This window comes from Grampus griseus (assembly GCF_964374135.1).
Source record: "Grampus griseus genome assembly, chromosome: 7".
NCBI lineage: Eukaryota > Metazoa > Chordata > Mammalia > Artiodactyla > Delphinidae > Grampus > Grampus griseus.
In genome coordinates this window covers 62898754-62922200 of record NC_139001.1, presented here as the reverse complement: position 1 = coordinate 62922200, position 23447 = coordinate 62898754, and the positions used below count along the sequence as shown (strand labels likewise).

The 23447-nt window shown below is 36.6% G+C and overlaps 2 protein-coding genes across 3 annotated transcripts in view; one reads left to right on the top strand and one right to left on the bottom strand.

Annotated features, from left to right (window-relative positions):
• Positions 1-8072, top strand: part of NOSTRIN (nitric oxide synthase trafficking) — a 69648-nt gene extending 61576 nt beyond the window's left edge. The window contains exons 16-17 of the mRNA XM_082658769.1: positions 1388-1520; positions 7990-8072. Coding sequence (XP_082514895.1) covers positions 1388-1520; positions 7990-7993 — 137 coding nt within the window. The 3' untranslated portion in view covers positions 7994-8072. The remainder of the gene's footprint in view (positions 1-1387; positions 1521-7989) is intronic.
• Positions 8073-9060: 988 nt separating this feature from the next.
• On the bottom strand, positions 9061-21808 carry SPC25 (SPC25 component of NDC80 kinetochore complex). Of its 2 annotated transcripts, none has more exons than XM_082658722.1 (7): positions 21714-21808; positions 20464-20616; positions 20305-20370; positions 15647-15793; positions 14272-14376; positions 10949-11047; positions 9061-9198 (listed from the first exon to the last, which is right to left on the bottom strand). In XM_082658722.1, the coding sequence occupies exons 2-7, from the start codon at positions 20600-20602 to the stop codon at positions 9074-9076; spliced, it is 681 nt and encodes a 226-aa protein (XP_082514848.1). In that variant the 5' UTR covers positions 20603-20616; positions 21714-21808; the 3' UTR covers positions 9061-9073. The 2 variants fall into 2 exon arrangements, with proteins under 2 accessions (XP_082514848.1, XP_082514847.1); XM_082658721.1 differs by having other exon boundaries at positions 21665-21740.
• Between the last annotated feature and the right edge of the window lie 1639 nt (positions 21809-23447).

The window sequence follows — 23447 nt, the reverse complement described above, 5'->3', positions numbered from 1 at the left end:
AGTCAGAGTTCTCCAGGCAGTTACTTTTCCTTGTAGCTCAGACATAAGTAAAGACAAGAAAAAAGGAAAGTAGACTCTCTCCTGCATGCATCTTAAATCAATGTTGCCTTTAATTTAAAAGTTTTCAGTGTTATAGAAGTCAGTTCATTACTCATCATGTCATCCTAAGGCTGCCTACACCAGTGAGTAAATGAAATGCAGTAGTCCCACCTTCCATATGAATTAACACACTTCCCAGATGCCACCTAGAACCCAGGGTCCTGAGTCTGAGTTACATAGTTAACACAAATTGATCATCTTGTCTTCAGTTCTGTTGGTTGCAAAGCCTACTTATACATTATATCCTGTGGGTTCTTTAAATGGAACGAGTTCGTTGGAGGCTTAGGGAAGCTGGTGATAAAATTTTAAGTTATTCGTTTGAATTCCGATAGTAGGCTGTGTCAATCTACTGACCTGAGAGAACTCATTAGATGGAGACCTTAGCCTGAGAGTGATCTCCTGCAAGAATAAATAGTGATGTGACTAAGGAGAGATAGAACGGGGATCAATGGTCTCCTTTGCCTTAGAAAGAAAATTACTGGGGAGAAGAATGAAAGAAAGAAAGACTGAAAATGACCTCATGATGATGCTTAAAGATCAAGTAGCTCTTGGATCCTTAAGGAAGTGGATATTTCCACTTTGATGTACAGGAAGCAGCCAGAGAGAAAGGACTCTCTCTTACAAGACAGGGAATAATGTGTTTTTTTTCTTTTTAATAGAGAATTAGAGAAGAGCCATGGGTTTCCTAGGAATTCTGTTTATTTGAATCATTGCTTTAAAGGAGTATTTTCCTCAAATTGATATTTTATTCAAATTATCTACATTGTTGAATAGGGAGTTATATTGTCATGCAAAGCTGTGAGTTGGAACTTTGGACTCTGAAGCTGGCTCATATAATGGAGAAAAGCTGCCTCGATCTAAAGAAAAGTCTGGAAGCTTGAGACATACTCTTAGTAGTCAACACACCAAACTATTTTGGCCACCAACATGAGGAACCCTTAAAGCACAGACACCAAGAAAGAGTTTGGGGATGACCCATCACCTCTATCCAAAGTGAGCCAGGCAGCACGAGGACATAGGATCCAAAGTGATTTTGTTTTTAATCCAACTATTTTATGGCACAACTTGCTGTCCATTACCTTACTCTTTTTAATATTCTCTGCATTCTGCCTGCTTTGTGCAGAGGTGGTCAATAAATTTTGCTTCATCTGAATCACATGCAGAAAAATGATGCTACCAAGTAACTCCTTGAAAGCAGGATCTCCTTAAAAACTGTCTTACTGATCAGACTCGGGCACATGCTTAAGTGCAGAAACCCACTTGTTTATATGTATGTGCATTTTTACAGGTGACATTGTGACTATACACAAGAAGAAAGATGAAGGATGGTGGTTTGGTTCTTTAAAGGGAAAAAAAGGCCATTTTCCTGCTGCTTATGTGGAGGAACTCCCTTCAAATGCCGGGGACACATCTTCACAAGCGTAAGCAAGATTCTGAAGGCATCGCCTTACACTCTGTAAATTATACAGTGTGGTGCAAATAAAGACAAATGCTGTGATCTTCTGTCTTTCTAACTGGGTGATGGTGATGTGACCTGCATGTCACAGTGCTTTGCACTTAGTTCTTTGAAACAGAGTCAGAAGATTGAGAGTAAAGGTAGGTGGGAAAGAGGCCTGATGGCTCCTAGAGTTTTCTAATTCTAAGAGACCCTAGAGATAACCTAATACAGCCTCTGCTCACAGAGAGAGAGAAAACTGAGTCCAGGCAGTTCAGCCTGAAGTCAGTCTTCTGGTAGCACAACAGAGATTAGGACACAGATGTCTTTTTTCCTGGGGTCTTGGGTGGAAATAGCCACAGTAGGCCCACCAGAGGTCAAGCAGTGTCAGGGAGATGGGGAAGAACACAGATCAAGTCCAAGAAGAAGAGCTTAGCAGAGACAGGCAGGCAAGGCACCAGTGAGACAGACCCAGGTTAAGGACGTTAGAATAAAGGACCAGGAGCCAAGGCAAAGAGGCGGTGTGGTCGGAAGAGAGGGTGGTAGACGAGGACCATGTACCAGGCAGAGGATTTCAGGGTAGAATGGAGTACCATCCTGAGCCAATGACCTTCTGAGGTACCCTCTACCCACAACCAGAACTGCTCTTAGAGTGAGGTCAAGTGTGAGCCAGAGATGGCTGGGGATCAGAGGATAAGAGCAAGGCAGATAGGAAAAGGTTAGGAAGGAGACAGTGCCAGAAATTTCATGCCTCCTTGCCCAGTTGGAAACTTCATACGCCAATTCAGAAACCAGGAATTCTGCACTTCCCTTCCAGGTCACGATGAAAGGAATACCCTAAGCAACTTCCTAGTGAAAGACACTTTAAGTGCTAATGAGTCTCTAGTTTGGATGGAAAGTTCTAGAAACTAGCATTTACTTGTCAAAATGGAAAATTTAGAGAGATTTATGCTGCTTCCTCAAATGCCCTATAACGGGAAAAGGTTGAGAATGAGAAGGTTCCCCTCTTCCCGAGGGGAACATTTTAGAATGAAGAGAACTGGTACAGCAGCATCTTTCAGAAAATGACCTAAGTCAGTCTGGAGACCACACTCTCCATTGAATGGAAGGTCAAGGTACTGATGATAATACATCTGGGCAGATTTACTTTTGTGCCAAATAGACAGTCTGGCATTAAAGGAGTAATTAAAACCCATTCTATTACTCTCCTGCCCTCTACCTCTGTTTATTTTTTTATCCTGTCAAATTTTATATTTTCACAAAGGAAATTTTCAAACCAAGGTACATATATTTTTTTATACTCTGCACCATTACACTCCTATAGCAGGATATAACTAACACATAGAGATATTTATAGATACAGATATCAGACCCGAAGGAGCACAAGTAAAATTTGTTATGTGAGACATAACTTACTTACAGCCTAGAACAGATCAGAAGTTTTAACGTCATCCTTAATGGTGTATTAATGAAGACTTTCCACACGTAGAAAGTAGGCTGAATAATAGGCCATTAGACCATGAACTGAGATTTTGAATTTACATTTCCTCTTCATCTGACTTCTTTCCATTAAGCCTTGATGGATAAAAAATTGTATAGCAATTGACTGTAGCCTACACTCGATCATTTGTATAGAGAAAGTGATGATAATGGTGGTTGGGCCCTGAAACTCTTTGGAAGTAATTTTCAAAGAAGGGGGGGGCCTCTCTTTCTTCATAAAGCAGTTTTACTTTGTAAAGACATACATGGTTTTCCTGGTTTAAAATGTTGCTGCAAATCCTTTTTGCATCTGTGATGATATGTAATTTTTAAACTTCAAAGAAATACTATAGTCTTAAACCAAATAAAAATACAAATATTGTTGGGGATAACAGACTTGGATATCTTTTTAGAAGGGGAAGAACTTTCTGGCAGGACAGGTACGGATGGTACGCCTTAGATTTAGGTAAAAATTAAGTGCATATTGGTAAGAATAATGATGTGCCCAAGTCTTCCACAGAGACTAAAATAATTTTTAATATGAATACTTTTAAACTTTTAATTGGGCTTTCTTAATTATACTCCACTAGGCAGTTTTCATATGTCAGGAAGTTTTTAGCAACATTAACAACCTGAAATATAGGCAGTAGAGGGAGGTCTGAGCCAGATTTTCACTAAAAATATCAAAAGCATTACTCTGTCTTCTTTCAGGTAGAGTAAAAGCTTACTATCCATTATCCTGTCAACCAGAAAGATTAATTTTTTTTGCATTTTCAATTACTCATAATAATATTCACAATGAATATTATGATCCATTTGGATCCATCAAAAAGTAATACAATATTTAGTTTGGGTTAAATTTTATTGTACAGTATCTTTAGGCTTTAACTGATTAGTAATTGGAGCATAATGTAACTTGTTCCAGCTTCCAAGAAAAAGTCTCCCCTCCCCCAAAGTCTTGATGGCCTTGGGGGTAATCAGCCTAATTTGGAGAATCAAAATAACAACACATCCCATTGCCTGTGGCAATGTTAGTAGGAAAAATGTCTAACTCAGGGAAGATGGGCCTGGGGGCAGGGGATCACGAGAAGGTGGGATTTTGACGGGCGAACAGATGTTACCATACAGAGTGGCTGGGGCACTATCACTCTGTCACTTCAATACTAAAAAGACAATGAGCCCTTTTCCTCAGAGAGCCCTTAGTCTCTCTTCTGAAAGGGAAACAACAGACCAGTAAACACAATACACTGTGATAAATGCTATAATAGGAGTATATCAAGAAGGTTATGAGAACATTTAGGAGGGGCATTAATTAGGATCAAGGAAGTCAGGGAAAGTCCAAACTGAGCAGGAGTCAGGCAAGTGGGAAGGGTGAGGTGGATGCTGTGGGCAGATAAGAAAGTACTGCACGTAACCCCTGGAAAATACACACGTAAAAAACTGATTACATATGAGGCCACAAAGTAAGACTCTAGAAACTGTGACCACAATGTAAGTTAGAAATCATTAAGAAAAGGTTAAGTGAAAAAACCCTGTGTGTTTGGAGAACACATATGTATATGTCCCTGCACACATACAAATGCACATGTGCACACACTTCTAAATAACACATGGACAAAGAATAAATCTTAATGGAAAATTTTAAATGTTAGAAATAAAAAATAAAGTTACTACGTATTAAAACCTGTAGTTTCAGGAAAGCAGCTTAAAAAAAGTACTATAAGGCAAAGGAGAAAGGCTAAAATTAATGAATTAAGCATCCTAATTATGAATTTATGAAAACATCAGAAACAACCTAAAGCAAATAAAAGAAATGAAAAAGATCAGAAATTAATGAAATATAAAACAAAATAACGGGTTGAACAAAGCTATCCATTGGTTCTTTGAAAGGATTAATCAACTGAGCAAACCTCTAGCAAAATTAAGAAAGGCATAAATAAATATTACTTCTAAGAAAAAAGTAGACATACTACAGATGCAGTAGATATCAAAGACTAAAATTATATATTATCAACAACTTTATACCAATTAATTTGCAAAGAATGTCAGCAAAAGAAATAAACTTCTCAAAAACATATGCCTTATCAAAACTCAGGAAGAAATAGAATAACTGAATAATTCAGTAACTATTAAAAAAATTTAACGAGCATTCTAAAAACATCTTCCTACAAAGAAAACACAGGCCCACATAGTTTTATATGTGAGTTCAAAAACAGGAAGTCTTATTCAAACTTTTTGAGGAAACAGAAAAAAAGGAACACATCTCAACTATTTTCAAGGGTCTAGGACCTAGGATAACTGTGACTCCAACATCCCATGAAGTTTATACAAAGGAAAATTAAAAGCCAATCTAATTCATGGCTATAGAGGTAAAAATTTAAAACAAAAGTTTCACAAACTGAATCCAACGTTATTAAAAACAAAACAAAACAAAAAGGATTGCACACCATGACTAAGTTGGATTTATTCTAGGAAGGCAAGTTTAATTCAACTGCTTTTTTAAGCCTATTAATATAAATCTCCTCATTAGCAGATACAAGGTGAAAATCTATAAAGATACAGAAAAACATGATAAAATCCAACAAACATTCATGATAATTACTTTTAGTTAACTGAAAATAGAAGAAAACTTTCTTGGCCTGGTCAACAAAAAAGAAAACAGCAAGTTTGGGAAACTACACATAGTGCAGTCTGGCCTGATAGAAAATTGATGCTCAGAAGATTAAATGACTTGCCTAACATCATGTATCAATTCTAATAGTAGAGCAAAGACGGGACCACATCTTAATCCTCAAATCTTTCTACATTACCAATGTTGGAGCCAGAAAGCAGAATTTTTCACAAAAAAAAGAGTATTCAAGATTTACCATTATACCGATCACATTTATTTGATCTCAAATATTGCCACTTTCTGAATTTTGTAAAAATCTATCCAACTGAGTAAAATAACTTCATCCCTGAAGTTTTTCCCTTTGTTGGACCTTAGCTTCAGCAGCTACCTCCAGCTTGCTTGGTTGCTAAGGGAAAATGATAACATGTGTCTAAACTCCAAACATTCTTCACATATTTCACCATACATTGTTCACACTTCACACTACAGTATGTTTAACAATACCAAGAAAGGAGCTGATTTAAACAGCTCATATACTCTCCAGTTTACTTACTTAACTGACGGACTCTCTTTCTACTTAGATGAAACCCTTGTCTTTATTCAGAAAGAGTCTTATTCTCAATTAGCTTTGTCATTTAGTCAAGAATTGCCGGCAGAAATATCTTTACCTTCTAAGAATTTCTGGACATCTCAGCAACATGCCTGTAGGTATTACTGAACAAGTCAGCTCCTTTTCAAAGATGTAATTTTAATTTCCCATTAAATAATCCCATATTGAGTCTAGAAATGTGTTCGACATTAACAAATACTTACTAAGCTTCTACTATGTGTTAGATACTATGCTAGAGTGATACTAGGCACTTCACTGTCATGGTACACAAATTAAAATATAACTAATTGTCTCTGTACAAGAATCCTCTGAAGTGGGAGAGAAGCAACACATTCTAATCCTCATTACCTGGGAAATCAAAACTTTAAATCCACTAGCAGTACATTTTAGCAGATTTTGTGCTGATTCTGTTTTTTTAACTTAATTAGTGATTGAGTTTAATTTTAGAGGGCTTGTTGTTCCATTTTATTACAAAATGTGGAATAGGTTAGTCCACCAGATTTGGATTCCAGTTCAGTTTTACTACTTGTGTGCATTTGTTTCCCATTTAAGAAAATCTCTTACCTATGTATCTTGTGCTTTATTTCCGTACCAGTAAGACTGTAAATGCTTAAAAGTATTATTTCTTATTTACAACATAGCATCCTAAATAAAATGGATAGAGCAAATTTAATGGAATAGCTTGGTTTACCTTTCACATGTATTCAAAGCGCAATTTTCATAATGTATCAAACTTTAAAATTTAAGCTAATATACTAATAATGTTGACTCCAGAATATTCCTAGGTTGGCACAGAGCAAACCTCAAAAATTAGGGCATTTATATTTGATTGAACAGATAAAGACTTACGCATAAGTCAACAGTCCTCCATCCACCATTTCCATAAAGACCTGGGTTGATAAGTGCAGTCTGAATACCTAGAGATGGTTCTCAGTGAGTCACTTGGGTTCTGAAGGCCAGGTACTAAGGATCCAGACAAAACATATCCCCCTGTTTTTTTTTTTCTTAATCATTATACTTCTATAGAAACAAAAAAGCAAAATTATATTACAAAAATTCAAATTTGTAAAAAAAAAAACAAAAAAATTCAAATTTGTATAGAATCTTTGTTAAGAACTCTGTCTTCACATACTTTCTCTGCAATATAGCATAGAAAGGCATAAGGTAGAGTCTAGGTGAAGTTCATGGGTTAGGTGCCAGACTGCCACCTGGGTTTGAATCCCAACTCTAACACTTCCCAGCTATCTGACTTGAAGTTACTTACACTCTCTGTGCCTTGGATTCCTTATCTGTAGAACTAGGTTATGGATAGTACCTACCTCACAGGTTGTTGAGGGAATATAAATGAGGTGACATCTGTAAAGGGCTTAGAACAGTGCTGGGCACATAAGAAGAGTTAAGAAAGTACTATTATTCTAAGGTGGCCAACCCTAACCAATTCCCAATTCCACTTTTAGAATGAATCAACTTTCCAGGTGAGAAAACAAACTGATATAAATGTCTATGGCTTAAGGCCCTTTGTTTGGTATGAGAGTGCCCTTTATTCATACGTCTGACCTTGGATCCCAGCTGCAAAGCTGGTTCCTATGCTATCCTTTTGTGACTTTCCTGCTACGTCTCATTCAGATGTCTCGTCCCACCTCCACACCCCAGTTAGAAGAAGTGAAGAATGGTGGTCCTTGAGGAGAAATGGACCTAAGTGCGGAGCTACCCATTTAGTCTCTCATCCCCCGTCTTCATTTCTCTAACTTGCAGGTGAAGAGGATCTTTCAGAATCAATGCCTCGTGCCTTCTCGCTGTATGGTTCAAAACATTGTATCAAGAATTTGTGGTATGAGACATGGTTTTCCTCTAGTTTCAATGAATGAAAACATTTTCTTAAGTTCTGTTTGTTCCTTGAGAATATATTTCAAGCAGTAAATATGTACTCACTATAGTAGTCATCTGCTATTTTTTTCTGTTAAACATGTAGTGTCTATTTCCATTTAGAGAACTACAATAGCCCTACTCTTAGCTCAGTTTTTGAGGTTAATCTACCTCCAGACCTGGGTTTCCTAGGCATGAGAGGCCACTGAGGGAGAGTGCTCTGAAACTCCCTCCAACTCTAACTAGACAACTGGTCTAAACATTTCCCCCAGACTGCAAGGAGAAGACAGCAGTAGCTGGAAGCACGAAGGCCACTGCTCCATGGCTTTTAGGTGTGCCCAAGATATCCTGAGAGGTGTAGTACGTGCCTTCCACTAAAGCCAGCAGACCTAAAGACAACCAAATTTATAAAGAAAGAATGGTGACAAAAATGAAATCTTAGAAGAAGTTGATCGAGTTCTAGTTCGTATTGAATAGACTCCAAAGATGGCAAATTTGTATCCAGACCACAACTAACCAGTATAAATATTATAAGATGAAAATTGGTTATAAATTTTCTATATTTGGATTTTCAAAATTAGATTCTTTTCTAAAAGACATTTTAGAATACTGCCAATCTTCTTCTGATGTAAAGATTTGTCCTTTATTTTAACTGTAGATCCCACTTGGTTTAAGATAAAAATATTCTTTCCTTTATGATATTAGGACAATATTTATTTTGTGAAGTACATTTTAAAAATTGCAAACCTTAGGTTGGGCCCACACCCCCTCATTTTTTATTATTACTGGTCCATGACCTCCAAAAGCTTGACTTTATAAATCTTTCCTAAGATTTTAATTTAAATAATTTACAGAAATAGCACACAGAAATGTTACAAAAATACAAACGGATTATAGACAAACAACAAATAATGAGACCTTTTTTAAAAAGAGAAACACAATAGGATAACGGTTTTTATATACTATTTATACATTAATTATAAACAATAGCAGTAAAAGCTTTCCGAACATTGGCAAGAAAAGCCGAGAAATTGTTGGACTTCCTTACATTTTCTTGAAATTCTGCTAGGCCCTCAAGATGAGGAGCACTATCTGACACTAGAAGGGGAAAAAAAAAAGGAAATTTGAATGAGTTTTTTAATAGAAGAGAAATATTTCTAACTTAGATGTTCTCATCTGATTCAAGTCATTTCAATTCCATTTTATTGAAATGCTTTCAGCATAGAATGATAGATACACTTACTTGATTTTAGTATCCTGTCTTTTAGACCTTTCCTTTGTTTAATCTCTAAATATTCAAATGTTAAGCACTATAATCTTGCTTTAAATTTAAACAGAAGGTAATCAAGGGATTGAAGAGCTTAGAGATACAGAACAGCATGCCATTTCCCATTTAACTGTTTAAAATATTTTAACAATTTTTTTTGAACTGTTGTCAGTTTTCTCTGCAAAATTTGGCCTCAATTCTAATTTCTGGTCACTGGATTAAAAAAAGAACAACTTTCAATGGCAACCCTTAATAACTTACAGCTGTGGAAAGAAATATCTGAAGTTTTACAAGTGAAATGGGGGTCATTAGAAAATGTGGTTGCTATTCCCAAAGTGTTATTTACATGGCCTAGTAATGAAATGAGACTCAAAAGACAAAGAACAATATGACCCTCGAATGCAGTTGCACCAGCTGGTACACACTGGGAGCAAGTCTCCAGTAAAGGTGGTCAAAGGAAAGGAATGATCCAACTTTCTCTACCGTCAATCTTGTCCTTTGTCCAAGAAGAAGTTCAACCATGTCAGATTTCCAGCTCTTTGGTAGAGACTGCTTAGGAAACAATGCCCATGACCAAAGCAGAGAAAGAATAGCAAAGAGTGCTTGGTTCAAAATTGATACTGTAGATTCTATTTTAATACATTATCAAATACTGTGACACTACCTAGCAATAGAGGCTATCCAAGTTGGTGAAAACTGAGACGCTAGGTAGGAGGTTTGGGGGTTTGCTTTTTAAAATTTAGCACCCATTATCAGATTAGAAGATATTTACCTATAGAGTAAAAAGTCAAACACTTGTACCTGAACTAGATTCCTAAAATATAAATTTCATTAGAATAGGAATTGAGTCACTAGAGCACATCAGGGAGCCAACTCAGCAGTTTACCTGAGCGTCTGTCTGCTATAAACACTTTAGGATGAGAACATAGGTATAAAGAGCTAAGACCCATTTTTCTGAATTCCAATAAGTTAAGGACTACTTTAAAGGGGGCCTTAGAATAATAAAAAGAGATAAATATATTTCCATTCTCTTCTTGTTCACACTACTGCCAAACATACATATTTCCCATGCATCAAAGCCCTTCTGGCCTGCTGGAGAATCAGTAACTAAGCTAAATTATCAACATTCGGGATTTTCAGGATAGGATAACTTGGGGGGAGCGGGGGTGTTAAATGATCACATTCTGACTTTACATTCAATTTTAAAACCACCTACTTAGATAACTTACAATATCCACATTTAGGCAGTCATAACCTTTATAGCTTTAGCTTTGTTTTAAATTCTCTAAGAGGATAATTCATACTTGCATATGAAATGCACTGATCTTTGGTCTTTTAAGTCTTTTAGCCATAGTGGCACTGTGTCATCCTGAAGAAAAGTTACTTATTAAGGCTCCTGGATAATATCTATAAAAAAACTATACTCATTGCCTTTAGAAGACAATATCCCAAGAAGCAAGACTGGAAAAAAAGCAACAGCTTGTGGGAATATTACTTGCCTTCACATTACTTTATATTCTAAGTCAAATAACATTCTGGGATGCCAATCTTAAGTACCAGTTAAGAGACAGGAGTACATACCTTCATAGTCCCTCGCTTCATTTAGGCTCAGGGAAAACATAAAGGGGCTCTCAGGATGCTTAGGGTCAATATTAGTGAATATAAACTGCAACTTATCACCTGAAAAAAGGGATTAAATTATTTAGTATGAGAATTATTTTATTGTGCCAAAGCTCTCAATGGAGATGAGCTTTCTTACCTCCATCTCTGATCAATATCTACATTGCTAAGTACATATATTCACTTAACCAATGTCTCCAAACGTACAAGTTACAAATTAGCTTTGAAATGCACTGTAGTTTCAATATGACCGAAAGCACAAGCAACAACAACAAAAATAGATAAATTGGACTTCATCAAAATTAAAAACTTCGCCCTTAAAAGGACACTATCAAGAGAGTGAAAATACAACCCATGGAATGGGAGAAAATATCTGCAAATCATAGATCTGATATGGGTTTAACATACAAGATATATGAAAAAAACTCCTACAACTGAACAACAAAAAGAAAAACCCAATTCAAAAATGGACAAAGGGACTTGAATAGGTATTTCTCCATAGAATATATACAAATGGCCAATAAGCACATGAAAAGATACTCCTTACCACTAATCACTGAGAAAATATAAACCAAAACTACAATGAGATACCATTTCACACCTACTAGGATGACTATAATAAAATAAATAAATAACAATGTGGGCAAAGATGTGGAGAAATTGGAGCCCTTGTACATTGCTGGTGGGAATGTAAAATGGTGCAGGTGCTGTAGAAAATACTTTGGCAGTTCCTCAAAAAATTTAAACAAAGAATTACATGACCCAGCAATTCCATTCTGCGGTATATACTCAAAAGAACTGAAAATAGAGACTCAAACAGATAACTGCATGCAATGTTCACAGCAGCATTACTCACAGCAGCCAAAAGATGAGAGTAATCTGGTGTCCACAAACAGATGAACACATAAGCAAAACATAGCGTATATATACACGATATTATTCACCCATAAAAAGGAATGATGTTTTGATACTTGCTACAACATAGATGAACCTTGAAAACATTATTATGCTTAGTGAAATAAGCCAGACACAGAAGGACAAATATTATATGATTCCACTTATATGAAATACCTAGAATAGGCAAATTTGTAGAGACAGAAAGTAAATTAGACGTTATTAGGGGCTGAGGGGAGAGAGGAATGGGAATTATTTAATGGGTACAGAGTTTCTGTTTGTGATGATGAAAAATTCTGGAAACAGATGGTGGTAATGATTGCACAACACTGTGAATGTAATTAATGCCACTGAATTTTACAATAAAATAGAGTTAAAGTGGCAAATTCTGTTATATATATTTAACCGCAATAAGTTTTTATTGTCATTTAATAATTTGACAATAAATTTAACTTGACTTTTTCTACACAGTTATCTGGACTTAAAGCCTAGTTTTCAAAAGACCTCCAAATGCTTACTAAGGAGTAAATACTCAGTAGAAATTCAAAATGGCAGCCACAAAGTAGAAATTCACATGCATTTCAGTTTTACTCTACAGCATAAAAAATGCTTTTAATTATAAAAAGAAATCTTCAGAAACACTGAAAAAAATTTGTCTTGCATTTAAATTCAAAATGAAGTAATTATGTCAGTATACCAGATTTTTTAAACTGTTAACAGTAATGGGAGGTATGCATGCCAAAGAAAAGATTTCGTAAGATATTCAGTTAGGCAAAATGAAGAGTTTAATTGGTGTTGTCTCTTCTTTAAAACATTATTTCCTGACTTTGAGGACTATGAGAAACTTCTACTTTAAATATAAAAATAATTTTAAAGCTTTAAAACTGGTTTTGAAACAAAACACAAAAAAGCACCTCAGGATAACAGTGAATATAAACTTAGAGACCAATGGATCAAAAGTTCAGAGCTGGACCTTATGTTCTGCTCTAAGCAAAGGTTAATATTTTGTATTAAAAACTCATTCTGACAGATAGGAAGAAAAACAAAAACCAAGGCAAATAGATAATATGAATAAAGGGCCCAATCAATCTCAGAAAGAAGTGTAATTAGTAAACAATGGGAAAAAATGGTCACATTTTCATTAATAATTAAAGAAATGCATTTAAAAAAATAGTTTCTATTATATCTAGTCAACTGCTAAAAAACAAAATAAAACCAAAAAACTTTAAAAAAACTACAATTCTGGCACAAATACAATGCAATGGGTACTCTTTACATTGTAGACAGATTGCACAGAAAAGTTAACATAGCAGGCCTGAGACTGCTATCCCCAGAAAAGGCCTGCTTGCAAGGCTGGTCCTTGCCTGGTGTGTCAGAGATCCCCAAGGCCACCACAGGTTTGAAAATTCACTAGGAGGACTCACAGGACCCATCATATGGTTATACTCAGTGCTATGATTACAGTGAAACGATACAGCAAAATCAGCAACAGGAAAAGATACCTGGGGTGAAGTCCACGGAAAACCAGGCACAAGCTTCCAGAGTCTCTAATGAGCTTCCCCGGTAGACAACACTTCACACGTACTGTCACAATTCGATGCTGAAGGGATTAAGTACGTCTTGTGTGACTCCACTGGGTTAGGACTCTTAAAAACTTGTGTCTGAAAAGCTCATTTTCTCTAGATTTTGCCCCATGTGCCTTTTTTCTTTGGGCTGATTTTGTTTTGTATCCTTTCACCGCAAGAAATCTGAGCCCTGCTGAGTCCTGTACACTTTCCAGTGAATCGCCAAAACTGAATGTAATCTTGGGAACTCCCAACACAATAAATATTTCTGTAAATTGTCACATATTTACATAATGGCCACAAAAATATTCATATGCTTTAACTCAGTAATTCATTTCTGGAAATTCCATGGAAATTGTGTCAAAAAAATGGAGAAGTCTACCTATGTTCACTATAGTACTTCTAAAACTGAAAAATGTAAAATCCAAATGTTAACTTAGAGTAATATGGGTTAAACAATAGATATAAGATTGAATAAGTTATGCTACACTTATGGAATGAATTATTACACCACCATTTTAAAATCACCATTATGAAGGCTATAGCAATTAGAGAAATACTAATCATACAATGCTAGTAAGAACCAGGAACAAAAATTATTTGCATGTTGGCAACATGCCTAAAATACATTTATTAAAATACTGGATGATAAACAACCAAGGATCAGTAATTACATTAGGGTGATAAAAATTTTGTAATTTTTTCCTACTATCTAAAAAGTTAATAATGTGGCCATTATTTTACTTGAAAATATTTTAAAAATTCTTTTCTACTTAAGACAGACTTTTCTAATATCCTATGTTTTACTTACATTAATATACTTACCATAAATTTTTCGAATTTCTAGTCCAAGTCGATCTGTATACAGGTCTGCAGATTTCTGTAGCCTTTTCAACCTCTCTTCATTAGCTTTGTTAGCAGTGGAAATAGCTATGATTAAAAACACAGACACGGAGTATTGAATATTTTAAATAACATTCAATTAATGTTATTTAATTAAAACAAACTTAAAAACAACTATAAAAATGATGCCAGGCAAATGAATCAGCTTATATTTACATTTGTTACAGTTTCTATCTCTACCAATTTGCAAAAAGGGGCTTCTGCTCATTCAAGCTGGAAGGAAAAAATGCATGAGAAAATACATACAGGTAGTATGAGGAATAAGTTTTATTCTATTTTATTATGAAGTAGCATGAATAAATAGGCCAAGGGCTTGCATGACTAGCACAGAAATAGAAAGACTTCTTGTACACTACTTTGCTTTTCCTGGTTAGCCAAAGATATATCAATTGCTTCACTGGAAAAATATTCTATTCTTTAAACATAACTACTTCTCACAAGAAGTCAGCCTTATTTCACGCTAGTTTAGAATTCTTTTTTTAATTTAGTGCAATATTCCCTAAGTAATACTTAGCAGATAAGAAAAATAATGTTGACTGGTACACAAACTCTATAAGGAAAAGCAGTCACAAAACAAACTTTGCTATTTTCAAGAGATTTTAGAATTGATTATTTCATTTGTGGGCAAATAAGGCTCCTATCCAAAAGAAGCACCCTTTTTAAAAAAACGTGAACGGGGCTTCCCTGGTGGCGCAGTGGTTGAGAGTCCGCCTGCCGATGCAGGGGACACGGGTCCGTGCCCTGGTCCGGGAGGATCCCACATGCCGCGGAGGGGCTGGGCCCGTGAGCCATGGCCGCTGAGCCTGCGCGTCCGGAGCCTGTGCTCCGCAACGGGAGAGGCCACAACAGTGAGAGGCCCGCGTACCGCACACACAAAAAAAAAAAATGTGAACGTCTTAGACAAAGAGGCTTTGCAGTGTGAAGCGCATGCTTAATAGTTCCTGACAGAGAATGTATGATCAATAAATTTGTTGCATAAATTTCACTATGGTTTCTCCCAGGCAAATCTTATTTAGTGAAACTGTCTCCCACTTTGCTTAATTAAACTCCCATATCAATTTCATTATTCTCTGGTTCTATCAGAAATCAAAAGGATCTTTAAGCAAAAGAAGGAAAATGAAACGCACTTAGCAAACTTCACAGACACCTTGCAGAGAGGTGAGTGGCTGGCTGTGACCGTGACGTATGTTAGCCACCTGTGGCGGTGAGCTGGGGAGAAGGCAAGATGTCCACACTGTGAACCATCACCACTTTGAAATTTAGGTTGTTTTAAATACATGTACAACTGGAAACTTACTTTCCCTCTTCCTAGCATATTCTTCCTTAAGATCCTGGATATTTGCGGTCAGTGCGTCCAATTCCTGCTTTTTGTCTTTTACTTCAGCAATCAACTTCAACAAATTCTCTTTCTTTTCTTGAATGAGCTTATTCTGCCTGCAGATCTCTGTAAGAAGCACAAAGTATTAGCTAGAATCTATATGCTTTGCTTGTCAACATGTATCTAAGAGCAAAATACTGACTTGCATAAAATTAATAAAGAATGTTTTAATTGATAAGCGTTTCCCGATGATTGTAAAAATTGTAAAGGAACAACAAAAATCCATATCTAGTCTTTCCTGTTTGTCTTTGAAAGCAAAAATGAAGAGACAAAAATGCTTATTAAAATGAGAATACTAAATTAAACCACGAAATACAAAATCAAAAGATCATGACCTTTGCAGCTCTCCCCTCCAAATAAATACATGAATAAAACCTACCACCAAAGGCAACCAAACTCTAGAAGATGGCTTTGCAGATGCTTTGAAGAAATAGCTAATTTTAATGTCATATAAATAATTCTGGAATATACCACAAAGAAGAAATGAGAGAGGAAGAGAGGGACGTAGGGAGGAAGAAGAGACCTACAGCTCAGTTAAAACAAAAAAAAATTCGAAAACAAATGTTGGTATACTTAGCAAATTAATATGATAAATATCGTAAGTCAAGAAGTAGATTGTTCCCCAAACAAACTTATTAAATATTTAAATGTAAAATGAAATCTTATGAAACCTAAAAGGCAGTATCTGTGAATATAAAATTAACTATATGGGGAAAGACTGTTTTACTCAAAGGCAAAAAGAAATCAAAGAGAAAGGCAGGCAAGCAAATAAACTCATATTTGATTCAAATAAGCATAAAAACTCTACTATATGCTAGATACTGTGTTCTTACATTTATATAAATTTACTTAACTTTCACAGTAATACAATTACCATGTACATCTTACTCTTTTTTAAAAGAAAAAAAACACTATATATAAAATAGATAACCAACAAGGACCTACTGTATAGCACAGGGAACTCTACTCAATATTCTGTAATAACCTATGAGGGAAAAGAATCCGAAAAAGAATAGATACATATATATAACTGAATCGCTTTGCTGTACACCCTAAACTAACACATAGTAAGCCAACTATAACTTCAATTAAAAAAAAAGAAGGAAAAGACTCAGCAGTTCAATAACTTGCTCACAGCTTTACTTGCTAGAATGCAGTCAACAGTAAGATCTGGATTCAAATTCAGGTCTTAACTTCAAAGGTCATGCCCCCCCCCCCCCCCCCCCCCCCCCCCGGTATGTGGGCCTCTAACTGTTGCGGCCTCTCCCGTTGCGGAGCACAGGCTCCGGACGCGCAGGCTCAGCGGCCACGGCTCACGGGCCCAGCCGCTCCGCAGCATGTGGGATCCTCCCGGACCAGGGCACGAACCCGTGTCCCCTGCATCGGCAGGCAGACCCCCAACCACTGCGCCACCAGGGAAGCCCAAAGGTCATGCTTTTGACCATTAAACTATCCTCTCCCAACAAAGGTAATTATTCTTAATCTAAAGAAGACACAAATATAAATTCCTAAGAAAAAGACCAGCAAACGAATGAACAGAGGAAACACAGAATGCAGATGGTTATCAAATACAAAAGATGATTTAACCTCAGTAATCATAGAAATGCAAATAAAGCAATAACACACTAATTTTCATTTATTATAACAATGTTCACAAAAATAATAGCTAGTGTTGAGAAGAATGAAAATACTAGAGTCCATGTGGAAATTTTTTTTTTTTTGGAAAATATTTTTGACATTGCAAAATAAAAGTCATAAGGATATTCATGTCCTTTGATCCAGTAATTTCATTTTTACAAAGTTCCTCTAAGAAAAGAAGATGTGTGCAAGTATTCATATACAAAAAATTATTTTCAGTGTTATTTATAATGTTGAAAAACTGAAAACATTGTGTATGACTAATAAGTAAATTATTAAACACAGTATATCAATAAGGTGTAATATATTTTCAAAGAATTCAGTAATGTGGGAAAATCCTGCCATAGTAGATAAAAGAAAAAAAAATGATACAAAGTTATATAGATACCATGAACACAATTATCTTTTTTTTTTGAACACAATTATCTTAAAAAAACCTAGATAGCATATGAAAAATAAAAACTACAAAGTCTTCTGTTAAGTGTGGTTCTCAACATTACAGATATTTTTTTATTTTTCTGTATTTTCCAAGAATTTGGACATGATCACATTATATCAGGTGTAATTTAAAAATAAACATCTTATCAGAATTACCAGAAAGAAAAATGCTACTTTTTAAGGATAATTAAGTAGAACTGTACTGCAAAAGAGATACAGTTTTAAAGTCAAAAGTTCTCAGTTCCCATCTGGCTTCTCAGTTGTTACCCAAGGACCTTGATCAAATCACAACTTCGGGGCCTCTTTTCCTCATTTGTAAAATGAGAATAATAATGACTGCCCATTTACTTTCACTACAGGGTTAGGGTATCCAATGATAATATGAAAAGTTTTAAACTATTAAGTGGTACATAAATACCATATATATGAGTGTTTTTATTCTAACATTGGAACAATTGTGTGGATTTGTGCCAATACAAATGTAAGGGCGCTCAGTATTGCATGACTATTATTTTATATGTTTATAGTCAGCTCTTTTATTCACCAGGGCCAATATTTCAAACGTTCACTACTCACCATGGGAACCCGCCCTTACATTTTCCCTTGTACGTGGAAAGGTGAGATGGTACACTGGAAAGAGCACAGACGTTTCAGCTGCAATCCTAGACCCTCTATCTACAAAATATATGATCTTAGGCAAGTTTCCTAACCTCAGTGAGCTTTTAATTTCTTCATCTGCAAAATAAATCTCCTCTGCCCAACACATAATGTACTTCATCATCTGACCAGCCACTTCTCTGCCACTCCCCATTCACACTGTACTCTAGCCATCCCACAACTCAACAAGCTCTCATGTTTCCACCACATTCCATATGCTCTTCCCTCCTCTAGAATAGGGGCACTGACTCTGCTGGACTTCCCCATCCCTCTTCTATGTGACCTTCTCCAGGGCAGTGTGACAGATTGTGCACATTCAAATCATGTTTCTGTTGATTACCAGCTGTCTGACCTTGAGCAACTTACTTAACCTCTCTGTGCCTATTTCCTCATCCATAAGGTAGGATTAAAAACAATAAACATACCTCCGAGGGTTGTTGTGAGGATTCAGTGAATCGCTATATGTAAAGAGCTCAGTATAGGGCCTGGCATGTGGTGTATAACGTAAGGGTTAGCTGTTAAATATTTTGTAATCCTCACTGGAAAATTCAAGCTCTCCAGATTCTATGTCACTAAATTCCCATCCCATCATTATAGCAACTATTACAATGTATTTTAATTGTAGTTTTCCTACCTATGTCTTCCACTAAATTGTGAGCAGTGTATAGATTACATCTTACGAATTGTGGCCTCCTTGGTGCTTGGCAAATAGCAGTTAAATGTTCAACGAATTAATCAAACTTATGTAAATTATATTTCTGTTCAAGTATAAACTGATTTTTTTAAAGAAAAATAATTGATAATGCTTTTAGATTTTAAACTATTTAGAACACATCTTCACACTACAGATAATCATTCAGAGCACACTTTGAGATGAATTGTAGTTTTTGAAAATTTATAGTTTCAAAGTTAATTTTCTAATCCCTAGGGATTCTACAAACCAAGAGTGCTTAAAGGACCTAAACTCAATATCACTCTTACAAACACACACACACACGGTTTTCCTTCCTGCTACTGGTTACAGAGGGAATGAGAAGCAGTAAAAGGACATGGAAGCTTCAGGGCAGCTTAGAAAATAAACACGGGTAGAAGTCTACCATAACAGCCTACCAGGTTTCCAAGATCAAATGCCTTCAGGCTCCAGATAATGAGTAAACTAAGTGCTCAAAGCAAAGCAGAAGAAACAATCAGGGACTGTGGCATATTAACCACATGTGTCCCACATAAAGGCACTCTGATTTAATAGTGTTCAAAACATGGTGCAGCTAAATTTAGTATCTCCAGTGGATCTTGGACCGTGGCTATATGTCTGTGGTCTGTGTGTGAGAACTCAGTAAAAGCTGCCGATCCACTCTGGACAATCTGCAGAGGCGTAGTAAAGAGAAGGCAAGAACAGCAGTAAAAATATGGAAAGAAAAACTGTCAGTGTTAACCCTACACCCAAAGAGCTGAGGGAACTCCAGATTTTCAAACCCTAGTCTGTGAAACTCATTTTTAAAAAATTCAGGCATTTACACATCAGTATAAATGAATCTCACAAGCATAATGCTGAGTGAACAAAGGGACAGAATACATACAAAATGATGCCATTTATATAACATTCAAAAACTCAATACTAAATTAAAATATTGACAGATTAGTTCTAGAAGGTGAGAGAAGAGGAAGGTATAACATGGGATGTTCCATTTATTAAGCTGCATTATGGGTACACATATGTTCATTATTTTCATATGTGTATACACTATATCTATAAATACATTGTTTTACTTGTATGAGGGATTTCATGAAGATGTTTAATTTAGAAAAAAACCCTCTGTGATCCATTTCTACAGATTGTCACATACGATTTTGATATTCCAGAAACATCTCAACCATTCGTTCTTCTTCCTTTAATTTCACAGACAGCTTTTCTGAAAGAGAAATTGGGAGGTGAAATTTCAATTCAGCTGAAATTACACTAAAAAACAAACAAAAACAGCATGTTACAAGTTAAACTTATGTACCTGCAAATGCTTTAATGGAATCCTTGTAGGTATCTCTTAGGCCCACCATCTGACAGGAGGTGTCACTGACAGTGCTTCTGAATTTATTCCAAAATTCATTTATGCTTTTATCGAATAGTGCCAGTTCGTCCTCTACCATTTTGTAAGACAATGCTAGAAAACAAATAGGACACATTATATTTTTTAAGTTATTGAAACCATATCAGCCACATATTCCAATCAAGTATATTTTGGCAGTTTGATCTTTGCTAGAAAATGGTTAGCAACTTACTTTTTTTTTCTTTCCTATTGAAGTACAGTTGATTTACAGTACTGTATTAGTTTCAGGTATACAGCAAAGAGATTCAGTTATATATATGTATATATCTATATTTTTTCAATTCTATTCCATTATAGTTTATTACAACATATTGAATATAATTCCCTGTGCTATACAGTAAACCTTTGTTGTTTATTTTATATAGGATAATGTGCATCTGTTAATCCCCTACTCTCATAACAACTTACTTTTAACTCTAGATATTCCAGGGCAGATCAAGCCTCCTAGACTTAACTACGGTCAAGGTGCAGCAGGAAATCAGGACACTCTACCTCCCAGGAATTCGTTAGTAGTGTGACCGCACATATCACTTACACACTCTCTGACCTTGGGGAAATGACTCTGCCTCCTTTTTTCACAAGTAAAATTGGTGACTTCTAAGGTCCCTTCCAACTCTGACCTTTCTGATTCCACCCTGGATTGTCAGGTCCCAAATGACAGGGCCCCTATCATAGAATAAGATCCCACACATCTACACTCCCTCTCCCTCCCCCACCCCCAGACCGGGAAAGATACCAGTAAAACGGAGACTGGAGGGGAGTTTAGTGGGCTTAGTCCAGGTCTAGTACTTGACCTCGACTCTCTGGGCCTCAGTGTCCTCCTCTGTAAAAGGATGTCCTGTAAGACTCCAGGACCCACCAGTTCTCTGTTACGCTAAAACCTTCCCAGTGACGTCAAATCTTTCCAGGAAGGTCACAGACATGTCTTGGCGAAACCCCAAACCCCTCTGCCTCGTCGCTGCCCCCACCCTGCAAGGCCCAGACGCCCAAACAGCAACAAGACGTGCATTTCAGACTCCCTCCCCAAAAACACGCATTCCGCCTCCAAACCCACTTTCCCCAATCGCGACAGGCGGGTTTCGGAGCCCAGCTCAATTACCACCTTCTCCGGCAGGCCTGAGCCCGACCACCTGCCCCACAAAGACACGAACCGATACCAGCCAACAGCAGGTCTCCAGAACCGGATCCCGCAGCCGCGCCAACTTTCCTATTTCAAACCTATGGCGCCTTCCGCCTCCCGCCTTTGGGCACCTTTCGCTTTCTGATTGGCTGATAGTATAGGCTCTTCATGAAGGGATTGGTTGAGCTAGCCCTCCGGGATTCTCGCGAGAAAGATGGAGAAAAGGGCATTCTGGGATAGGTAGTTCTTTCTGAGAGCGGCTGGACTCTCCGCTCTCCTTGGGAAAAGTATCAATAGTTCCCGGAGGACTGGCCTGACGGACCATTCATCCATTTCAAATAAAAGTTTATGTAACAAATATAAATATTGGACTTTAATTGTATTCTGTTGCCAAGTATATAGCCTCTTCTTTGATACTACCCGTAGCTTAAATAAAACTACTAAAACTACCATTGCATAATCTGTCTCATGATTTAATAACTCTCCATTGGGAAGTGGCTGAAATATTACTGTTTACTGGCTTCTAATAATAACAAATTCCAAAATTTCTTCATTCTCTGTTTTTGATCCTGTAAATTAAAGCAAAGACATTAAAAGGCAGTACCTAGTACTGGTAGTCCCTAACCCAGTAGAAATTCAATGACACAAAACTTTTAATAGCCAGGAGAGGGGCAAGATAGGGGTAGGGGATTAAGAGGTACACACTACTATGTATAAAATAAATAAGCAACAAGGATGTGTTGTACAGCACAGGGAATATAGCCAATATTTTATAATACCTTTTTAAAATAAATTTGTTTTATTTATTTATTTTTGGCTGCGTTGGGTGTTCGTTGCTGCACGCGGGCTTTCTCCAGTTGCAGTGAGAGGGGGCTACTCTTCGTTGCGGTGCGCGGGCTTCTCATTGAGGTGGCTTCTCTTGTTGCAGAGCAGGGCTCTAGGCACGTGGGCTTCAGTAGTTGTGGCACATGGGCTTAGTTGCTCCGCGGCATGTGGGATCTTCCCGGACCAGAGCTAGAACCCGTGTCCCCTGTATTGGCAGGTGGTTTCTTAACCATTGAGCCACCAGGGAAGCCCTATAAATACCTTTAAATAGAATATACTCTATAAAAATATTGAATCATTACGTTGTATACCTGAAACTAATATAGTATTGTTCAATACTATAAAAAAATAAATAAAAAATAATAAATTAAAAAAATTTTAATAACTAAGATTCTTGCTACCTGCTGTCTCTGATTGGCTGTATTGTATATAAAAGTGCAAGGAGAGACGTAAGTCAGAGGTAATTTAAGGTTTGAGACAATGGTGATACTGCTGGCAGAATTGAAATTGCCTTCACAGTAGGTTTGGTGTGTTGGGGGAGGGGTGTTGTGGAGAGGCAGAAGCATCATGAGTTATAATTTTAATCTGTTCAGTTTCAGAGGATATTGTTGTACATATTAACCAAGTGCTAATGTCCTGTAGTCAATTTACTTCTTCAATTAATTACACAGTGGGTAACAGCTTCAACTCTCTAGTAAGACTGCCTGGGTTTGACATCCAGGCTCCATCATTTGATAAGTGTGACGGTGGGTAAGTTACTTGGTCTCTTGAACCTCAGTTTCCTTACCTGTAAAGTGAGGGTAATAATAATAATAACAGTAAGAGTAGTATCTTCCTCCTATACCCAATGTGAAGACTAAAAGAGAAAGTAAATGCAAATACCTTGGACTAGGTCCTTATAAGGTAAGTACTCAAAATGCCTTCTTGTTTTTATGATTTA